Consider the following 15,554-nt stretch of genomic DNA (forward strand, 5'->3'; position numbering starts at 1 on the left):
GTTACCCAGGCTGGAGTGCAGTGGTGCGATCTCAGCTCACTGCAATCTCTACCTCCTGGGTTCAAACAATTCTCCTGCCTCAGCCTCCCAAATAGCTGGGACTACAGGCATGCGCCACCACGCCCAGATACTTTTGTATTTTTAGTAGGCACAGTGTTTCTCTATGTTGATCAGGCTGGTCTCAAACTCCCAACCTCAGATGATCCACCTGCCTTGGCCTCCCAAAGTACTGGGATTACAGGCATGAGCCACTGCGCCTGGCTGAGAGTCAGATGATTTTTAAGGGTGAGGGGTGGGGTTGTTTCATGAAAATTCTGTGGGTGTGTCTGCCTTGTATAGTTATGGGTGTTGGTTAGTGGTAGTTGCTGATGATTATTTGTTAGTATTTATGTTGTGACTGAAATCACTCGGGGTAATAGATAACTAGGAGACTAAAAGTGATGGGATAAAAAAAGAGGGAAGGTAGAGTTTAATTAGGCCTTTTTGAGTAGATACGGTAATGGATGCTGGAATTTGGGTTTGTGAAATTGTCTTTGATATAGACTTTTCTAGTCAAATTAGGTCTAGTAGAAGTGAAGCCAGATTTTGGCTTGTGGATAGGCTTGAGTGAGGGATTGCACAGTGAATTGTGGCTGAATAAAATCCTAGTATACTGGAGAAGCTGAATGTCTGTAGTGGGTATTTCAGTTTAAGGTTATTGGTTATGAGATTAAGCTACATTGCTAGCAAGAAGCCTAAGGTGGTCACACCTAGGGCTGTGAACTTCTGGTGGGGTGGTATGGTCATTTGGGGGAATAATACTGTTGGTGATGACGGATCTAGCGAAGATGCTGCTGATTGTTAGTCGTTTAATTGAGTTGATTAGGAAGGGGTTATTTTAGTTAATAATTATGAGAGTTGTGAAGCGAGGTTGCCCTATTAGAGTGAAGAAAATAATACAGGTACTATAGACAACTGCCAAGGAGGTGGCAATAAAGGCGGGGTGCAGTGGCTGACACCTGTAATCCAAGCACTTTCGGAGGCCGAGGCGGGTGGATCACTTGACATCAGGAGTTTGAGACCAGCCTGACCAACATAGTGAAACCCTATTTCTACTAAAAATACAAAATTAGCTGGGTGTGGTAGCAGCCACCCGTCATCCTAGCTCCTCGGGAGGCTGAGGCAGGAGAATCACTTGAACCTGGGAGGCAGAGGTTGCGGTGAGCCAAGATCGCACCATTGCACTCCAGCCTGGACAACAGGAGTGAAACTCTGTCTCAAAAAAAAAAAAGTAAGTTGTATTATACCGTAACCACCTAGCTTTAGGAGCACTGCTGCAAGTACTATGAAGCCGGCAACAGGGCTTCTACATGGGCTTTGGGGAGTCATAGGTGAAGTCTGTATAGAGGTATTTTTACTATGAAAGCTATAATACATGCTAATCATATAAGATTATTGGATCAGGAGGCTAAGAGCTGTTGGGTAGTGAGTATTATTATTAGCATACTTAGTGAACCTGAGGTACTTTGGCTATAAACCAGTGTTACAAGTAGATGAAGGGGTCTTACTAGGATGCAAAATAAGGAGTATGAGCTTGAAGTGGTCTGGTTGGTTGCCTCAGCGGGTGATGACAATTAGGGTAGGAGCTAGTGTGGCTTCAAAGAGGATGTAAAATATAATTAGTTCTGTGGCTGTGAATGCTATGACTTTAAGTCTGTAGGGAAATCAATATAGAAATACAGAGGTTTTTTCATGGGGGTGATTCATTGGACAGGTGATATTGACTTGCTAGAACTGTAAGAGGCAGTAGTCAGGATATTAAGATTAGAAGGGGTGATGTCAGTGGGTCAGAAGAGAAAATTAATGAGAAGTTGGATGAGTTATCATTGAATTGGTTAAAAAATAGTAGGCTGATGAGGCCGATAAGTAGGCTGTGGATAACCATGTTGATTCAGATTGTAGAATTTTTAGAGAATCATGTCATTGGTAATGGTATAATTGTTGGAATAATAATTTTTAGCATTGAAGTAAATTTAGATTTTGTATGTAATCTAGGCCATATGTATTGGAGATTGAAACAAGTAAGGCAAGACCCACTGTGGCTTTGCAGGCAGCAAATACTAGGAGGATGATGGGTATTATGGATGCTAGAGTGAAATAAATGTATATTTAAAGCTATAAGAGCATTTAGGATAACTACTGATAGGTTTTTTTTTTTTTTTTTTTTTGAGACTAATTCTCTTGTTGCCCAGGCTGGAGTGCAATGGTGCGATCTCGACTCACTGCAAATTCCGACTTCCAGGTTCAAGAAATTCTCCTGCCTCAACCTCCTGAGTAGCTGGGATTACAGGCATGCGCCACCATCCCTGGCCAATTTTTGTATTTTTAGTAGAGATGGGGTTTTTCCATGTTGGTTAGGTTGATCTCATACTCTCATCCTCAGGCGATCCACTCACCTCAACCTCCAAAAGTGCTGGGATTACAGGTGTGAGCCACGGCGCCTGGCCAGCTATTGATAGTATTATGGCTTCTAGGCATAATGGGGATGACATTAGGGGGGATCGATAGACTAATATCCCTAGCAGTGATATGGTGTATGCTAATATAATATTGATATAAATAGAGGGCATTTGGTAAACATGGTTTACCATGATCTAGTGAGTGGAAATCATTTATTTTTACTTAAACTACCAATTCAACTCAGTCTAATCCTTTTTGGGCTGATTCATAGGTCAAGCCTAGGATTAAAATGGTAACTAGCATAAGGGCTGTGGTGATTATTAGTGTCAGGTTGGTTGTTTGAAGGGCTCATGGCAGGGCCAGTAGTAGAGTGATCTCTAAGTCAAAGAGGAGGAATGTGATGGCTATTAGGAAGCATTTTATGGAAAAGGGGAGGCGGGCAGAGGTTACTGGGTCAAATCCACATTCAGAGGGGCTGGATTTTTCCATATAAATATTAAGTCGTGGGAGCCAAAATGCGATTATTGTTAGTAATAGAGCCAGTAAGGTGTCGGTTACTAGGGCTAGTGTAAGGTTGATTACTCTCTTTTGGATATTACCAAAACTGACTGATTGAAAGTCAGTGGTACCGTTTATACTAAAAAAGCAGAATCCTCATCAGTAGATAGAGACGTATGAGGATGTCATACTACATCTACGACGTGTCAATATCGGGCAGCGGCTTCAAAGCCAAAGTGGTAGCTGGATGTAAAGTGGAATTCTAATTGGCAGAAGGGGCAGATAGTGAGAAATCTTGATCCAATAGTAACGTTAAGTCCATGAAAGCCTGTGGCTATAAAAAATGTTGAGCTGTAGATTCCATCAGAGACAGTAAAGAGAATGTGCAGTGAGCATAATCTGAGCTCACTACAACCTCTGCCTCCTGGGTTCAAGTGATTCTTCTGCCTCAGCCTCCCAAGTAGCTGGGATTACAAGCACACATCACCATACCTGGCTAATTTTTGTATTTTTCTTAGAGGTAGGGTTTCACCATATTGGCCAGGCTGATCTCAAACTCCTGACCTCAAGTGATCTGCCTGCCTTGGCCTCCCAAAGTGTTGGGATTACAGGTGTGAGCCCCTGCACCTGGCCCTGCATTTTCTCTTTAAATGGGGTGTGGATGAGATGAGAGCCTTTTGGTTATCTTTGTTTGTTTGTTTGTTTTTGAGACAGTGTTTTGCTCTTGTTGCACAGGCTGGAGTGCAGTGGCGTGATCTCGGCTCACTGCAACCTCTGCCTCCCAGGTTCAAGCGATTCTCCTGTCTCAGCCTCCTGAGTAGCTGGGATTATAGGCATGCTTCACTAAGCCCGGCTAGTTTTCTATTTTTAGTAGAGACGGGGTTTCTCCATGTTGGTCAGGCTGGTCGCTTATGACCAACATGCCTTACACCTTAGCCTGGCTTAGTGAAACAACAGGGCAAAGGAAGCAATCAGGTACGTATTTGTCTCACGTGAGTAGAGGATGACTTTGAGTTCTGCCTGTCCTTTGTCCTTAAGGAATTTCCTTGTGGGCAAATTGTGAGAGGGAGGGTATGTAGCTATCTTATTTGGGAATAGAACAGGGGGCAAGTTTGCCAGACACAGTTCCCAGCTTGACTTTTCCCTCTGGCTTACTAATTTTGGGGAGATTTCTTTTCCTTTCACAGCCAGAACCCCCCTGGCCCTCAGAGGCCTGATGGCATCACGGGGGAGACAGATCTTCTTTGAGTCATCACTTACACAAATGTAAAACTGCAGCTGTGAAAAGGACTTCAGAGGAAAGCCTCACAGTGACTAAGAACCTAGAGATAGATTTGACCTCAGAGAGGTCAGAAAAGGCTTGAGTCTCTAGTGATGCTTGAGTCAAGATCTACCAAATAAGTCCAGAGGCCGGGAGAGAGTGCCAGGCAGAGGAAGCTGCCGGTGCAAACGCCATGTGGCAGCAGGGAGCATGGCTAGTGAGGTCGGCTTGAATTGTGGCCAGTGGGTTTTGAAGGGGAGTGAGGTGTGAAAGTGACACTGGAGAGTAAGTGCGAGTCAGGGCAGGAAGGGCCTTAGAGGCATCTCCGAAGTAAGTGGCTACGATACCAGCATGCGGTTAATGATCATATGTAGGTCTGAACATTTTACAAGTTAGGAAATTATGGATAGCTCAAACTGAATCAAGTTGTGAGGGTTTTCCTAGAAACCAGATGGAATGCAGGATGGTACTACTGTGTCACTGGTTTGTCCACACATCTCTAACAGCATGAAAAGCATCCTCCACCTCTGCTGCTCTGGGCCTACATCCTGGAGATGGCAGAGCAGTGTGCCACCCAGGAGATGTGGCTGGAAGCTGGGAGGTGGAGGGCATCCTCTGATCTGTCATGAAAACAGCCCATGGCAGGGTGCAGTGGCTCCCACCTGTAGTCCCAGTGCTTTGGGAGGCAGAGCTTGGAGGATTGCTTGAGCCCAGAAGTTCGAGACTAGTCCAGGCAACATGGTGAGAACCTGTCTCTACAAAAAAAAAAAAAAGAATAAAAATAAAAATAATTAGCCTGGAATGGTTGCATGCACCTGGAGTCCCAGCTACTCAGGAGGCTAAGGCTGGAGGATCGCTTGAGACCAGGAGCTCGAGGCTGCAGTGAGCTGTGATGGCATCACTGCACTCTGGCCTGCTAACAGAGCAAGATTCCATCTCAAGAAAAAAACGAAAAACAAAAAAAAGCCCGCCCATGATCTGGTGTCTTATCCCCGGAAGAGCTGAGGAGATCTATGTGTGAATAATGCTGTCTAATGCATTGCCATCATCCATGCTCTTCTCACTGTTACAGGACAGAGGTCCTGATCCAGACACCAAGAGAGGGTTCTTGGATCTCATGCAAGAGAGAGTTCAGGGCTAGTCCGCAGTGCAAAGTGAAAGCAAGTTTATTAAGAAAGTAAAGGAATAAAAGAATGGCTACTCCATAGACAGAGCAGCCCCGAGGGCTGCTGGCTGCCCATTTTTACGGTTATTTCTTGATGATACGCTAAACAAGGGGTGGGTTATTCATGTCTCCCCTTTTCAGACCTTATAGGGTAACTTCCTGATGTTGCCATGGCATTTGTAAACTGTCATGGTGCCGATGGGAGTGTAGCAGTGAGGACGACCAGAGGTCACTCTCATGGCCATCTTGGTTTTGGTAGGATTTAGCCACCTTCTTTACTGCAACCTGTTTTATCAGCAAGGTCTTTATGATCTGTATTTTGTGCTGACCTCCCATCTCATCCTGTGACTTAGAATGCCATCGGCATCTGGGAATGCAGCCCAGTAGGTTTCAGCCTCATTTTACCCAGCCCCTATTCAAGGTGGAGTTGCTTTGGTCCACATACCTCTGATATCAGATCAAATGTTGCTTGTTATCATCACTCTTACTATTTTCATCTCAAATCTGAAGTCACCAGAACAAACTTCCTTCTGCCCTTTGGTTTGCTCCCTCCCCTGGTTCCCAGCAGCAGGGGGCTGCTGACAATTCAGGTTTGTGGTTGAACTCCATGGGGACTGGAGCTCAGGATCAGAGGCAAGCCCTTTTGACTCATGTCATGGAGTCCCAGCGTGAAGCTGCTCTGTGATCACCCTGGAACTCAACATGTCAGAGCTGCCACAGGGTGACGGTAGAGGCTACTTGGTAGCTGAGAACAAGGGAGACACCCTGAGAGATGCTCAGAAACAATCCAAGGTTCAGAAGCACGGCCAGAGCCCCAGAAATGTGAGCTGAATGGAAGGAGCAAGGCACGGCCCCAGTGTGTTAATACCGGAGCCTATTAATACAGACACAAGGAATTCTGGTCCCAGTGTATTAATACCTATGGGCTGGGCGACCTGGGCGACCTGAGCTTGCATTCAGAGGTATCATAGAAGAGCCGCCTGGGGCCTGTGCTGCAGCTCCCTCCCCAAGATGGTGTCTGATGACAAGGTTTTGCAGTGGGCCATCTCCTCCCTCCATGCAGGAGAGCCTGAGAGGACATCATCTCTGTCATCGAGTGGGAGCTCCCAATGGGATTCCTCATTGTTTTCTCAAGACACAAATTCCACAGCATTTGCATATCCTGTTCACAGGGACCCACTTGCATGGTGCTGACGGCCTATTCTCCATCCAGATAGCTGAGGATCACATTCTGTATTTCAAAATGACGCCAAGCATGCTCTTCAAATGCCCCACTAATGATGTTAGTTGTCATTAATGTACTGTTAATCATATCTAAAGAGGAATAAAAAGTTAAGCAAAATGCCAAAAAAGAAAAAAAAAAAAAACAACAGTAGGATTCTTGATTGCTAGTCACAAAACCCAACTTTTTATTGAAGTGTAGCATATACATAGAAAAGTGCCCAAATCAAAAGTATACAGCTCCAAGAATGTTCACAAATGGAACTCACCCAGGGAACTGGCAACCAGGTCAAGAAACAGAATATCCCAGAAGCACCCCTTGGGCCCCCTTCTGGTTACGATCCTCTCAGGATACTGATCTCTACTTGCAACCGCATGGATGAGTTTTGCTGCGCTTTGTACTTTATATAAACGGAATCCTATGGTGCATTTTTACCTTATCTTGTACACACTAGGCTGGTGAATACACACCAAATTGTGGGTGGAGCTGCAGCTCATTCTCATTGCAGTCTAGGATCCCATCGTGTGAAAATACCCTAAGTTGCTTAGCCAGCCAACATGGGCATTTGGGTGCTTTCCCGTTTTGTGTTATTATGAAGAGTGCTTCTGTGAACATTTAGTGTTTTTCTGGATGAATATGTGTACACATTTCTGTTGGGTATATACACCTAGGGGTGGAATTGTTAGATCATATATATTTACATCCAACTCAGCCTATTTCATAAAAGAATAAGGAATGTACTGGATGCAGCTTGCTGGCTCAAGGAATTGACAGAAAACTAAAGGGGAGATCTGTAGGAAGATAGGTGGAGGTGGAGACAGCTCAGTGAGTCCAAGGAGCGGAGGAGGCGTTCCTAGGACCTTGCCATCCCTGGACGTTGCTACCAGCGGACATACCATCCCTGCAGCCTGCCAGCCCTAGACGCCTGCTTTACTGGATGACTACCAACCTCAGACCATGGTGGCTTCCTTGAAATGAGTCTCAGCATCCCTTCATTTCTGTGTCACATTCTCCAGGCTCACAGCCCCAAGCAGGGGTCCAGGTAGCCTACCCCAGGTCACTGACCACTTCCCCACCGGTATGGGGCTGGAAGCGGGGTGTGCCTGAGAGACAAGGAATACCTCCCTTCTTCAGCTTCCACGGTGGGTACTGCACACCACTCAGTTTACATCTAAGGCATGATGTCCCTGCTGTAGGAAGTCAAGCTGAAAACACAGAAATGACAAGTGTCTGCACAGCTGCACTCCACAATGCAAACAGGCTTTTTTCCATTCATCTTCCACTGACTGTCAGAGCAGGAGAGGTCAGTCACATGTCTGTGGCTCTCACAGCTCATGTGCAGAAACCTGCATCTAAGAAGAGGGAGCTAGGCTGGGCACAGTGGCTCACGCCTGTAATCCCAGCACTTTGGGAGGCAGAGGTGGGCAGATCACTTGAGGTCAGGTGTTCAAGACCAGCAGGGCCAGCATGGCGAAACTCCATCTCTACTAAAAACACAAAAATTAGCCGGGCATGGTGGCCATGGTGGGTGCCTGCAATCCCAGATCCTCGGGTGGCTGAGGCAGGAGAAATCGCTTGAGCCTGAGAAGCAGAGGTTGCAGTGAGCTGAGATCGTGCCACTGCACTCTAGCCTCGGTGACAGAGCAAGACTCCATCTCAAAAACAAAAACAAAAAACGAAGAGGGAGCTGGGTTCAGGATCACTCTAGGAAGGGTGACCCACCCCCAAATGCCATAGGTTTGGAAGAAAGAGGTGCAGAAAAGCATCTCCTAGGGGAGCTTAAGGAAAAGAGGAGGAAAGGAAAAGGGAGGCTGAATCTGGAGGGACAGGACATGTAAAAACAATGGGGAGGTTTGGTGGAAGAGGAAAGCGGCGTGTTTTTCTTGACTTGATTTTGGCGCACTCTGTGCTACCCCACTTTCTGGGCTTCTCTGATGTGCTTTTCCGACTTGGGTTTTGCTTCATCAGGTTAATGATGTTGACATGAACCACAGAATAAAGAGATTCTGCTCATAAACTGCACTATCAAAGGATCTGAGGTCTTAGCATCACATCCATCATACAATCCTGCTCTAGTTTGAGCACACGCATCTTAACAACACTGGTACTATCAGTGAGCTGAAAATGAAACCAAGAATGGGTTTTAACAAAAGAAGCGAAGAATAAAGATGTCCTAAATCCATTTACGAGGGCAGCAAGTCATTAATTGATCTGGAAATTATATTTGCCTTTTTGCAGGCAATTTTATGTTACTTATCCAACGGAACCATGCTCTCTTTGAAGTCATACATTCTTCCCTATATGATACCATGGCGTTTAGTACATTTATTTGTTTTAAATGATAATCAGAGCTTTCATCTATGTAGCATCTCTCTGTTTCCTCCCAGACAGAAAGGCAGGATAATTACCATTATCTCCAATTTGCAGGTTGGAACATTTCAGGCACACAATGGCCTGCCCTATATCACACAGCAAGTCTCTGTCGAACTAGGGAGACAGGCAGTTTGCAAACAAACAGAACAGAACAAACTTAGACAAAGCGCTCTCTGCTCCCATGGTGTATTCTCCTCTTTCATCAGGGGTCATATGAATTTGGTTTAGATAGGGCCTTCAGGTTGATCTCAGACAATCCAAGAGCTAATTCATTGATGTCTAGCCTTTCCCTGGGGCATCCATGAATCACCTTTCTTAAACTGCCAGAATACAGCTTCCTTCTGGTGAGCATGGGAAGTGAAGTGTACCATGGGTTGCTGCAACAAAGATGTGGACCGGGGGTTGGTGCAACAAAGGTATTTGCTTCATGGTGTGTAGTTAAGATTGTTTGTGGGTCTCCCTACCTGCAAACAGGTAAACCTGGAAGGTAGCAAAGTTCAGGGGGCTAAGGGAACTCTGGGGCCAGACTGCCTGCTCTCAAATCCCAGTTTTCATGCTTACAATCTGTAACCTTGGGCAAACTACATAAACGCTTTGTGCCTCAGTTTCCCCTCACTCTAAACCCAGCATACAGCCAGGTGCAGTGGCTCACGCTTGTAATCCCAACACTTTGGGAGGCCGAGGTGGGCAGATCACTTGAGGCCAGGAGTTCGAGACTAGCCTGGCCAACATGGAGAAACCCCGTCTCTACTAAAAATATAAAAATGAGCCAGGCATGTTGGCACATGCTTGTCATCCCAGCTACTAGGGAGGCTGAGACATGAGAATCACTTGAACCTGGGAGGTGGAGGCTGCTGTGAGTTGAGATTGTGCCTGGGAGACAGAGCAAGACTCTATCTCAAAAAGATGAATAAGTAAAATAGACATACTCTTAGGTATTTATTGTTGGAAGATTAAGTACCTTAACGCACAGCAATGCTCAGATGACTGGGGAGCCCACAGGGGGCTGCTGTCGCCATGACTCGCTCCTGCAGGGGAGGGGCTGTGCTAGTAAAACCCCAACAGGCCCAGTGCTGTGTCCAGAACCGGTCCTTATATTAATGCAGCCCATGCTGGAACTACTGAGTAGGAGCCAAAAGAGGAGGGAGCAGGGAGAGGTGGCATTTGGAGAGGGGACTGCGCACACAGGTCTGCTCCAGCATGTCGGTGGCATGCTGCACTTTCACAGTCAAGTTGGCTTTGCTGTCCGCCCACCGTCCACCTTTGTAGAAGGACCACTCCACACCCAATGGGAAACAAGGGACATCCACCGGGCTCTGGGCACCACGGCCCTGGGAGGACATGCTAAGAAAACCATTCCAGGCTGGGCACAGTGGCTTACACCTGTGATTCCAGCAATGCGGGAGGCTGAGGCAGGAGAATCACTTGAACCCAGGAGGCAGAGGTTGCAGTGAGCCGAGACTGCGCCATTGCACTCCAGCCTGGGCAACAAGAGTAAAATTCAGTCTCAAAAAAAAAAAAAAAAAAAAAAAAAAAAAAAAAAAAAAAAAAAAAAAAAAAAAAAAAAAAAAAAAAAAAAAAAAAAAAAAAAAAAAAAAAAAAAAAAAAAAAAAGAGAAAAGAAAAGAAGGAAAGAAAAGAAAAGAAAACCATTCCAAACCTGTGAGTTGTTGTCTTTTTACTAGGATGATGGAAAACAGGAAATTGAGAATTTCCGCAGCTGCTTTCTCCAGGAAAGGAGATAAAAACTTTATATATTTCAGTTGGTCAAAATGCTCTAATTTGATACTGAATATTGTAAATAAGGGATATTTAGGCAGAGTTTTTTTTTTTAAATAAGTTAACCACTGAAATGTATTAATGTGATATAAGCTTGGGAATTGATGTTTAAAAATTTTAAACTCTTAAGTCCAGACTTATTTTTACATGGCACATTTGTTATTTGGCTATAAAAGTGTTAATTTTCTTTCCCAAGAACGAAAATAACATGAAAATGAGAAAAAAAAAAAGAAAGAAATTGAATGGCACGAAGAAAACAGATGAAAACACAAGACAAGCCCCGGCCACCCTCGGCGGGGCAGGGATGGGTGTGGGTCTCACTCCCTAAGGCTTAGAGCATGCATGGTCTCTACAGGGGACTTTGACGGTCAGAAAAGGAGGCATTTTCATCACCAACAGGGTTAGAGAATGGTACAAAAGAACTTCTTCTCGCGAAAGGGGTTTTCTGATGCAGGCACTGGGATGATGAGAGGGTCTTCTCGCACGTGAGCTTCACAGTATGCCAGCAGGTCCGCAGCTGCCTGGGAGACCTGTGAGGACACAGAGCATAGGCGCTGGGTTAAAGGCCCCTTCACAGAGTGGGTCCAGGGAAGAGGTGACCACGTAGAGAGGGACAAGCCCTGGGATAGGCCGTATGTGTGCATAGCCTACGACAAAGTCATGCCCAGGCTGGAGGGAGGGCTTGTGCGTTCGAAGGCTGCCCCCAAGCAAGGGAGGCTGCCCTCGTATGGCAGGTCAGCATGGAGACAGGACTGAGGGCCGGCAGGAAGGCCCAGACAGCCTTACTGCACTGTCCAGTAGGTGAGGAGTGGACGCTCAGCACAGCAGTCTCACGATGATTTTGCTAAACCATTTCTGAAAGAATAAAGCAGAAGGCAGCCCTGGGCCAAGCCAGTGTGATCATATTTATTACTATTTGTGGGAAATAAAAAAGTTCCTCTTTAAAGTTTCCTTTCTTGTTAAAGAATAAATCATAAGTGTGTTAATAACTCGTTGTTAAGCCCTATCCTATGTAGCTGTTAGACATGCCATGCTTACAGGCACGTAGTATATATATTCTATGTCCTTGTATTTTAATCAAGATATCTGTGCTGGACATGTCCACAGGCTTGTCCCAGCTCTCCATTGCTTTCACCTGTTTAGAAAAGTTTTAAGTTGTTACCCAGTTGGGTTTTAGTTTAGATTGTGAGATCTCGTTCCAATCAACGGAGATCAGACACAGCAGTAAGGACAACCCCAAATGCATAAGGAATAAATATATCTGCTTTCCTTTGTTCACTGTACTCTCATGGCAAGATGGCTAGTGAGGGTACCCTTCCTGCAGTCCAGGAAGGAAAAATTGCATTGCCGAAAGATGCTTTGTCTCAGCATTTATTGCCAACATTATTATTAGTTGTTTTATTCCAATCCACTCTTGTGACCCACACAGAAACACTTCATCCCTTCAATAGAACTCATATTTAGCTATGTTTTAGAAGCACACATGTTTTAACTTTATTTATTTATTTTTTGAGGCAGAGTCTTGCTCTGTTTCCCAGGTTGCAGTGGAGTGGTGTGATCTCTGCTCACTGCAACCTCCATCTTCTGGGTTCAAGTGATTCTCCAGCCTCAGTCTCTCGAGTAGCTGGGATTATAGGTACCCACCATGCCTGGCTAAGTTTTATATTTTTAGTGGAGATGGGGTTTCACCATGTTGGCCAGGCTGGTCTCAAACTCCTGACCTCAGGTGATCTGCCCGCCTCAGCCTCCTAAAGTGCTGGGATTACAGGCATGAGCCACTGTGCCCAGCCAGCACATAAGTTTTAATTTGGGGTGGCTACTTCCCTGCTGAGAGAGGTGCTCCTGACCAGAAAGTTCTTTCCCCTCCATTTCTTTCCAGGCATATCTGAAGCCTGCGGGCACATGGCAGTTGCGCATCAAACTGTCCCCAAGCTCAAGCCCAGAGGAAGAGAGGGGTGGGACAGAGCAGGGTGCGGACGAGCATTCGCTAAGAGGGAGAGGAAGTTCCCAGCTTATTTTGTTCATGGTCTGTGTCATGTGCTTGGCAAATACACAGCCTGTGCGTTAACTCATCCTGCCAATTAGGCTGTTCTGCCTGCGAGTGTTTATTAGAGGATTACAGGCAGGGGTAAGTACATAGCAGTCAAATGAAATCCTTCTAGTATATTCAATGTCTAAGTCTTCCCCAGAATGATAAAAAAAAAAAAAAAAAGTTCCATAGATGAAGAAAAAAATGTTTAGAAGCCTCCAGATACACAGGCATACACATTCCCTTCTGAGTTTTAAAAATAGGCTCATCTTTCAACATTTTACAACATTTTCTGATTTTTAGCCCAGACTTTGGCAATGACTACAAATAATTCTAGCAGAGATATACAATGAATGAATGAAACACATCACTCACAGAAACCAACTTGAAGTTGAGCCGATGAGTCAGTCTAGATACTGACAAAGCCTACATTTGTTAGGTATGTGGCATGCAGGAGTGAATTCCTGTGAACATCAGCCTTCTAGTTCTACCCCTGCCCCTAAGCTAGCTGTGTGACCTTGGGTAAGTAGCTCAACCTTTCTGCGCTTCACATCCCTCATTTGTAAAATTCAGGAGCATTGGAGAGCTCTAAGGTGTCATTTGCTCTAAAAGTCTATGATTCTACCTTTAATAGAATCATGGTCGGTATTTAAGATCCTAAAAGTATGTATGTTGAGTTGAATGGGAGCGTTTGAAGTTTGCAGTGTTTTACAGAATGCCCATATAGGAATTTGGGTGAGGCCTAGGGGAAAACTGAGCCTGTGGGGGGCCTGTGAAGCCACCATGTGGAGACAGAGCACAAGTTTAGGGAAACAGACTCTGAGGCCCAGAGGACTGCGATGGACACATCAGTGAATGGAATCACATGGTGAGTGCTGCAGCTCAGGGCCATCGGGCCCAGGAGATTGAGCCCTCCCTTGCTGCCACCTTCTAAGGAAAGCTGAGCCCCTCTCCAACTGCTGGAGTCATGACCTCCTTAGTTACCACTCTGGCTTCTCATCATGCCCAGAGATACAGAAACTGCTGGGGTCTCGGGTCTTCCTCACGGCCACCATGTTAGGACAGCCACTAAATTCATCCAGTGGCCCTCTCTGGCAACCCCTGGGCAGTGGTCTTCACTGCTGCCTGGGCAACACACACAAGGGCTGCAATGCCGGAACAACCACCTTCCTCCTCTAGGAGCCACTGTCCTTTTGGGTTTGGTAGGACTGGGCCCCTGATTCCAGTGAGCCCTTCCAGGAGCTCCGTTTAAGAATGGCTTGCCCAGGTGCAGTAGCTCATGCCTGTAATCCCAGCACTTTTGAAGGCCAAGGCGGGTGGATCACCTGAGGTTAGGAGTTTGAGATCAGCCTGGCCAACATGGTGAAACACTGCCTTTACTAAAAATACAAAAAATTAGCCAGGCGTGGTGGCGGGTGCCTGTAATCCCAGCCACTTAGGAGGCTGAGGCAGGAGAATCACTCAAACCTGGGAGTTCAAGCAGCGAGCTGAGATTGTGCCACTGTACTCCAGCCTGGGCACCAAGAATGAAACTCCATCAAAAAAAAAAAAAAAAAAAAGAATGTCTCATCTGACTATCATGCCCTCTTCAGTTTTCTAGTTTTCGCTTTTCTCAGCTACCTCATTTTTTTTGGACGTGCTCCAGTTTCATCTGAATTCTCTATAGGCCTTGTTATCTCATTCAGGAAGGAAGTATTCACTATCTACCCTTTGGGGATGCAAGGGAAAGAACAAGGCAAGAGTTTTGCTCTCTAGAAGATCTCATTGTGATCTCAAACATGATGAAGTCATTATAATAATCCAAGTGTGCTGAAACGTCACAAAAGCACACTTGCATGCCACTGTGGGTCCATGATGAGAGGCAAGGACACAGGGGCGTCTGACAACCTGTCCACTCCCACACAGCCGTGGACACCTTGGTGAATCTGCCCCCTTTCTCCAGAGGGCAATCGCTGGACTTCTGGGCCCCGAAACACGATTTCCTGGCACATTCAGAATAGGTCATCTCATGTGCCCAACCCATATTAAACAAGCTCAGGAGGCAGCTGGATAAAACCGTAATACAAACAGTAGCTAACATTTACATTTACTGAGTGCTTCTGAGGTGCCAGCACTGTGCTAAATGCATCAGATATGCTATTTCATTTAATTCTTCTATAAGTACGATTCTAGCCTGGGCAACATAGCAAGACTCTACCACAAAATGAAAAATTAGCCAGGCATACTGGTGCATACCTGCAGTCCCAGCTACTCAGGATGCTGAGGCAGGGACATGGCCTTGAGTCTGGGAGTTCAAGGCTACAGTGAGCTATGACTGCACCGCTGCACTCCAGCCTGGGTGGCAGAGCAAGACCCTGTCTCTTTAAAAATAAAGTACAATTCCTATTTATTTATTTATAATTGACAAATAAAAATGGAATATATTTATGGCATACAGCGTGATGTTTTGATACATGTATACATTATGGAATGGCTAAATCAAGCTAACTGACACATCCATTACCTCACATCCTTTTTTTCTTTGTGGTAAAAACATGTAAAATTTACTCTTTTAGCAATTTTCTTTTTTTTTCTTTTTTTGAAAATGGAGTCTCACTTTGTCGTCAGACTGGGGTGCAGTGGGGCGATCTCAGCTCACTGCAACCTCTGCCTCCTGGGTGCAAGCAGTTTTCCTCCCTCAGCCTCCTGAGTAGCTGGGATCACAGGCTCTTGCCACCATGCCTGGCTGATTTTTAAATTTTTGGTAGAGACGGGGTTTCACCATGCTGGCCAGGCTGGTCTTGAACTTC

At 45.6% G+C, this 15,554-nt stretch overlaps 1 protein-coding gene across 1 annotated transcript in view; it reads right to left on the reverse strand.

Moving 5' to 3' along the window:
* Positions 1-10,618: 10,618 nt before the first annotated feature.
* The window catches only part of GNG4 (G protein subunit gamma 4), an 81,403-nt gene continuing 76,467 nt past the window's right edge, over positions 10,619-15,554 (reverse strand). Inside the window, exon 4 of the mRNA XM_017526584.2 lies at positions 10,619-11,266. Coding sequence (XP_017382073.1) covers positions 11,138-11,266 — 129 coding nt within the window. The 3' untranslated portion in view covers positions 10,619-11,137. The remainder of the gene's footprint in view (positions 11,267-15,554) is intronic.

The sequence above is a fragment of the Cebus imitator genome, unplaced genomic scaffold, assembly GCF_001604975.1.
Source record: "Cebus imitator isolate Cc_AM_T3 unplaced genomic scaffold, Cebus_imitator-1.0 Scaffold42, whole genome shotgun sequence".
Lineage (NCBI taxonomy): Eukaryota > Metazoa > Chordata > Mammalia > Primates > Cebidae > Cebus > Cebus imitator.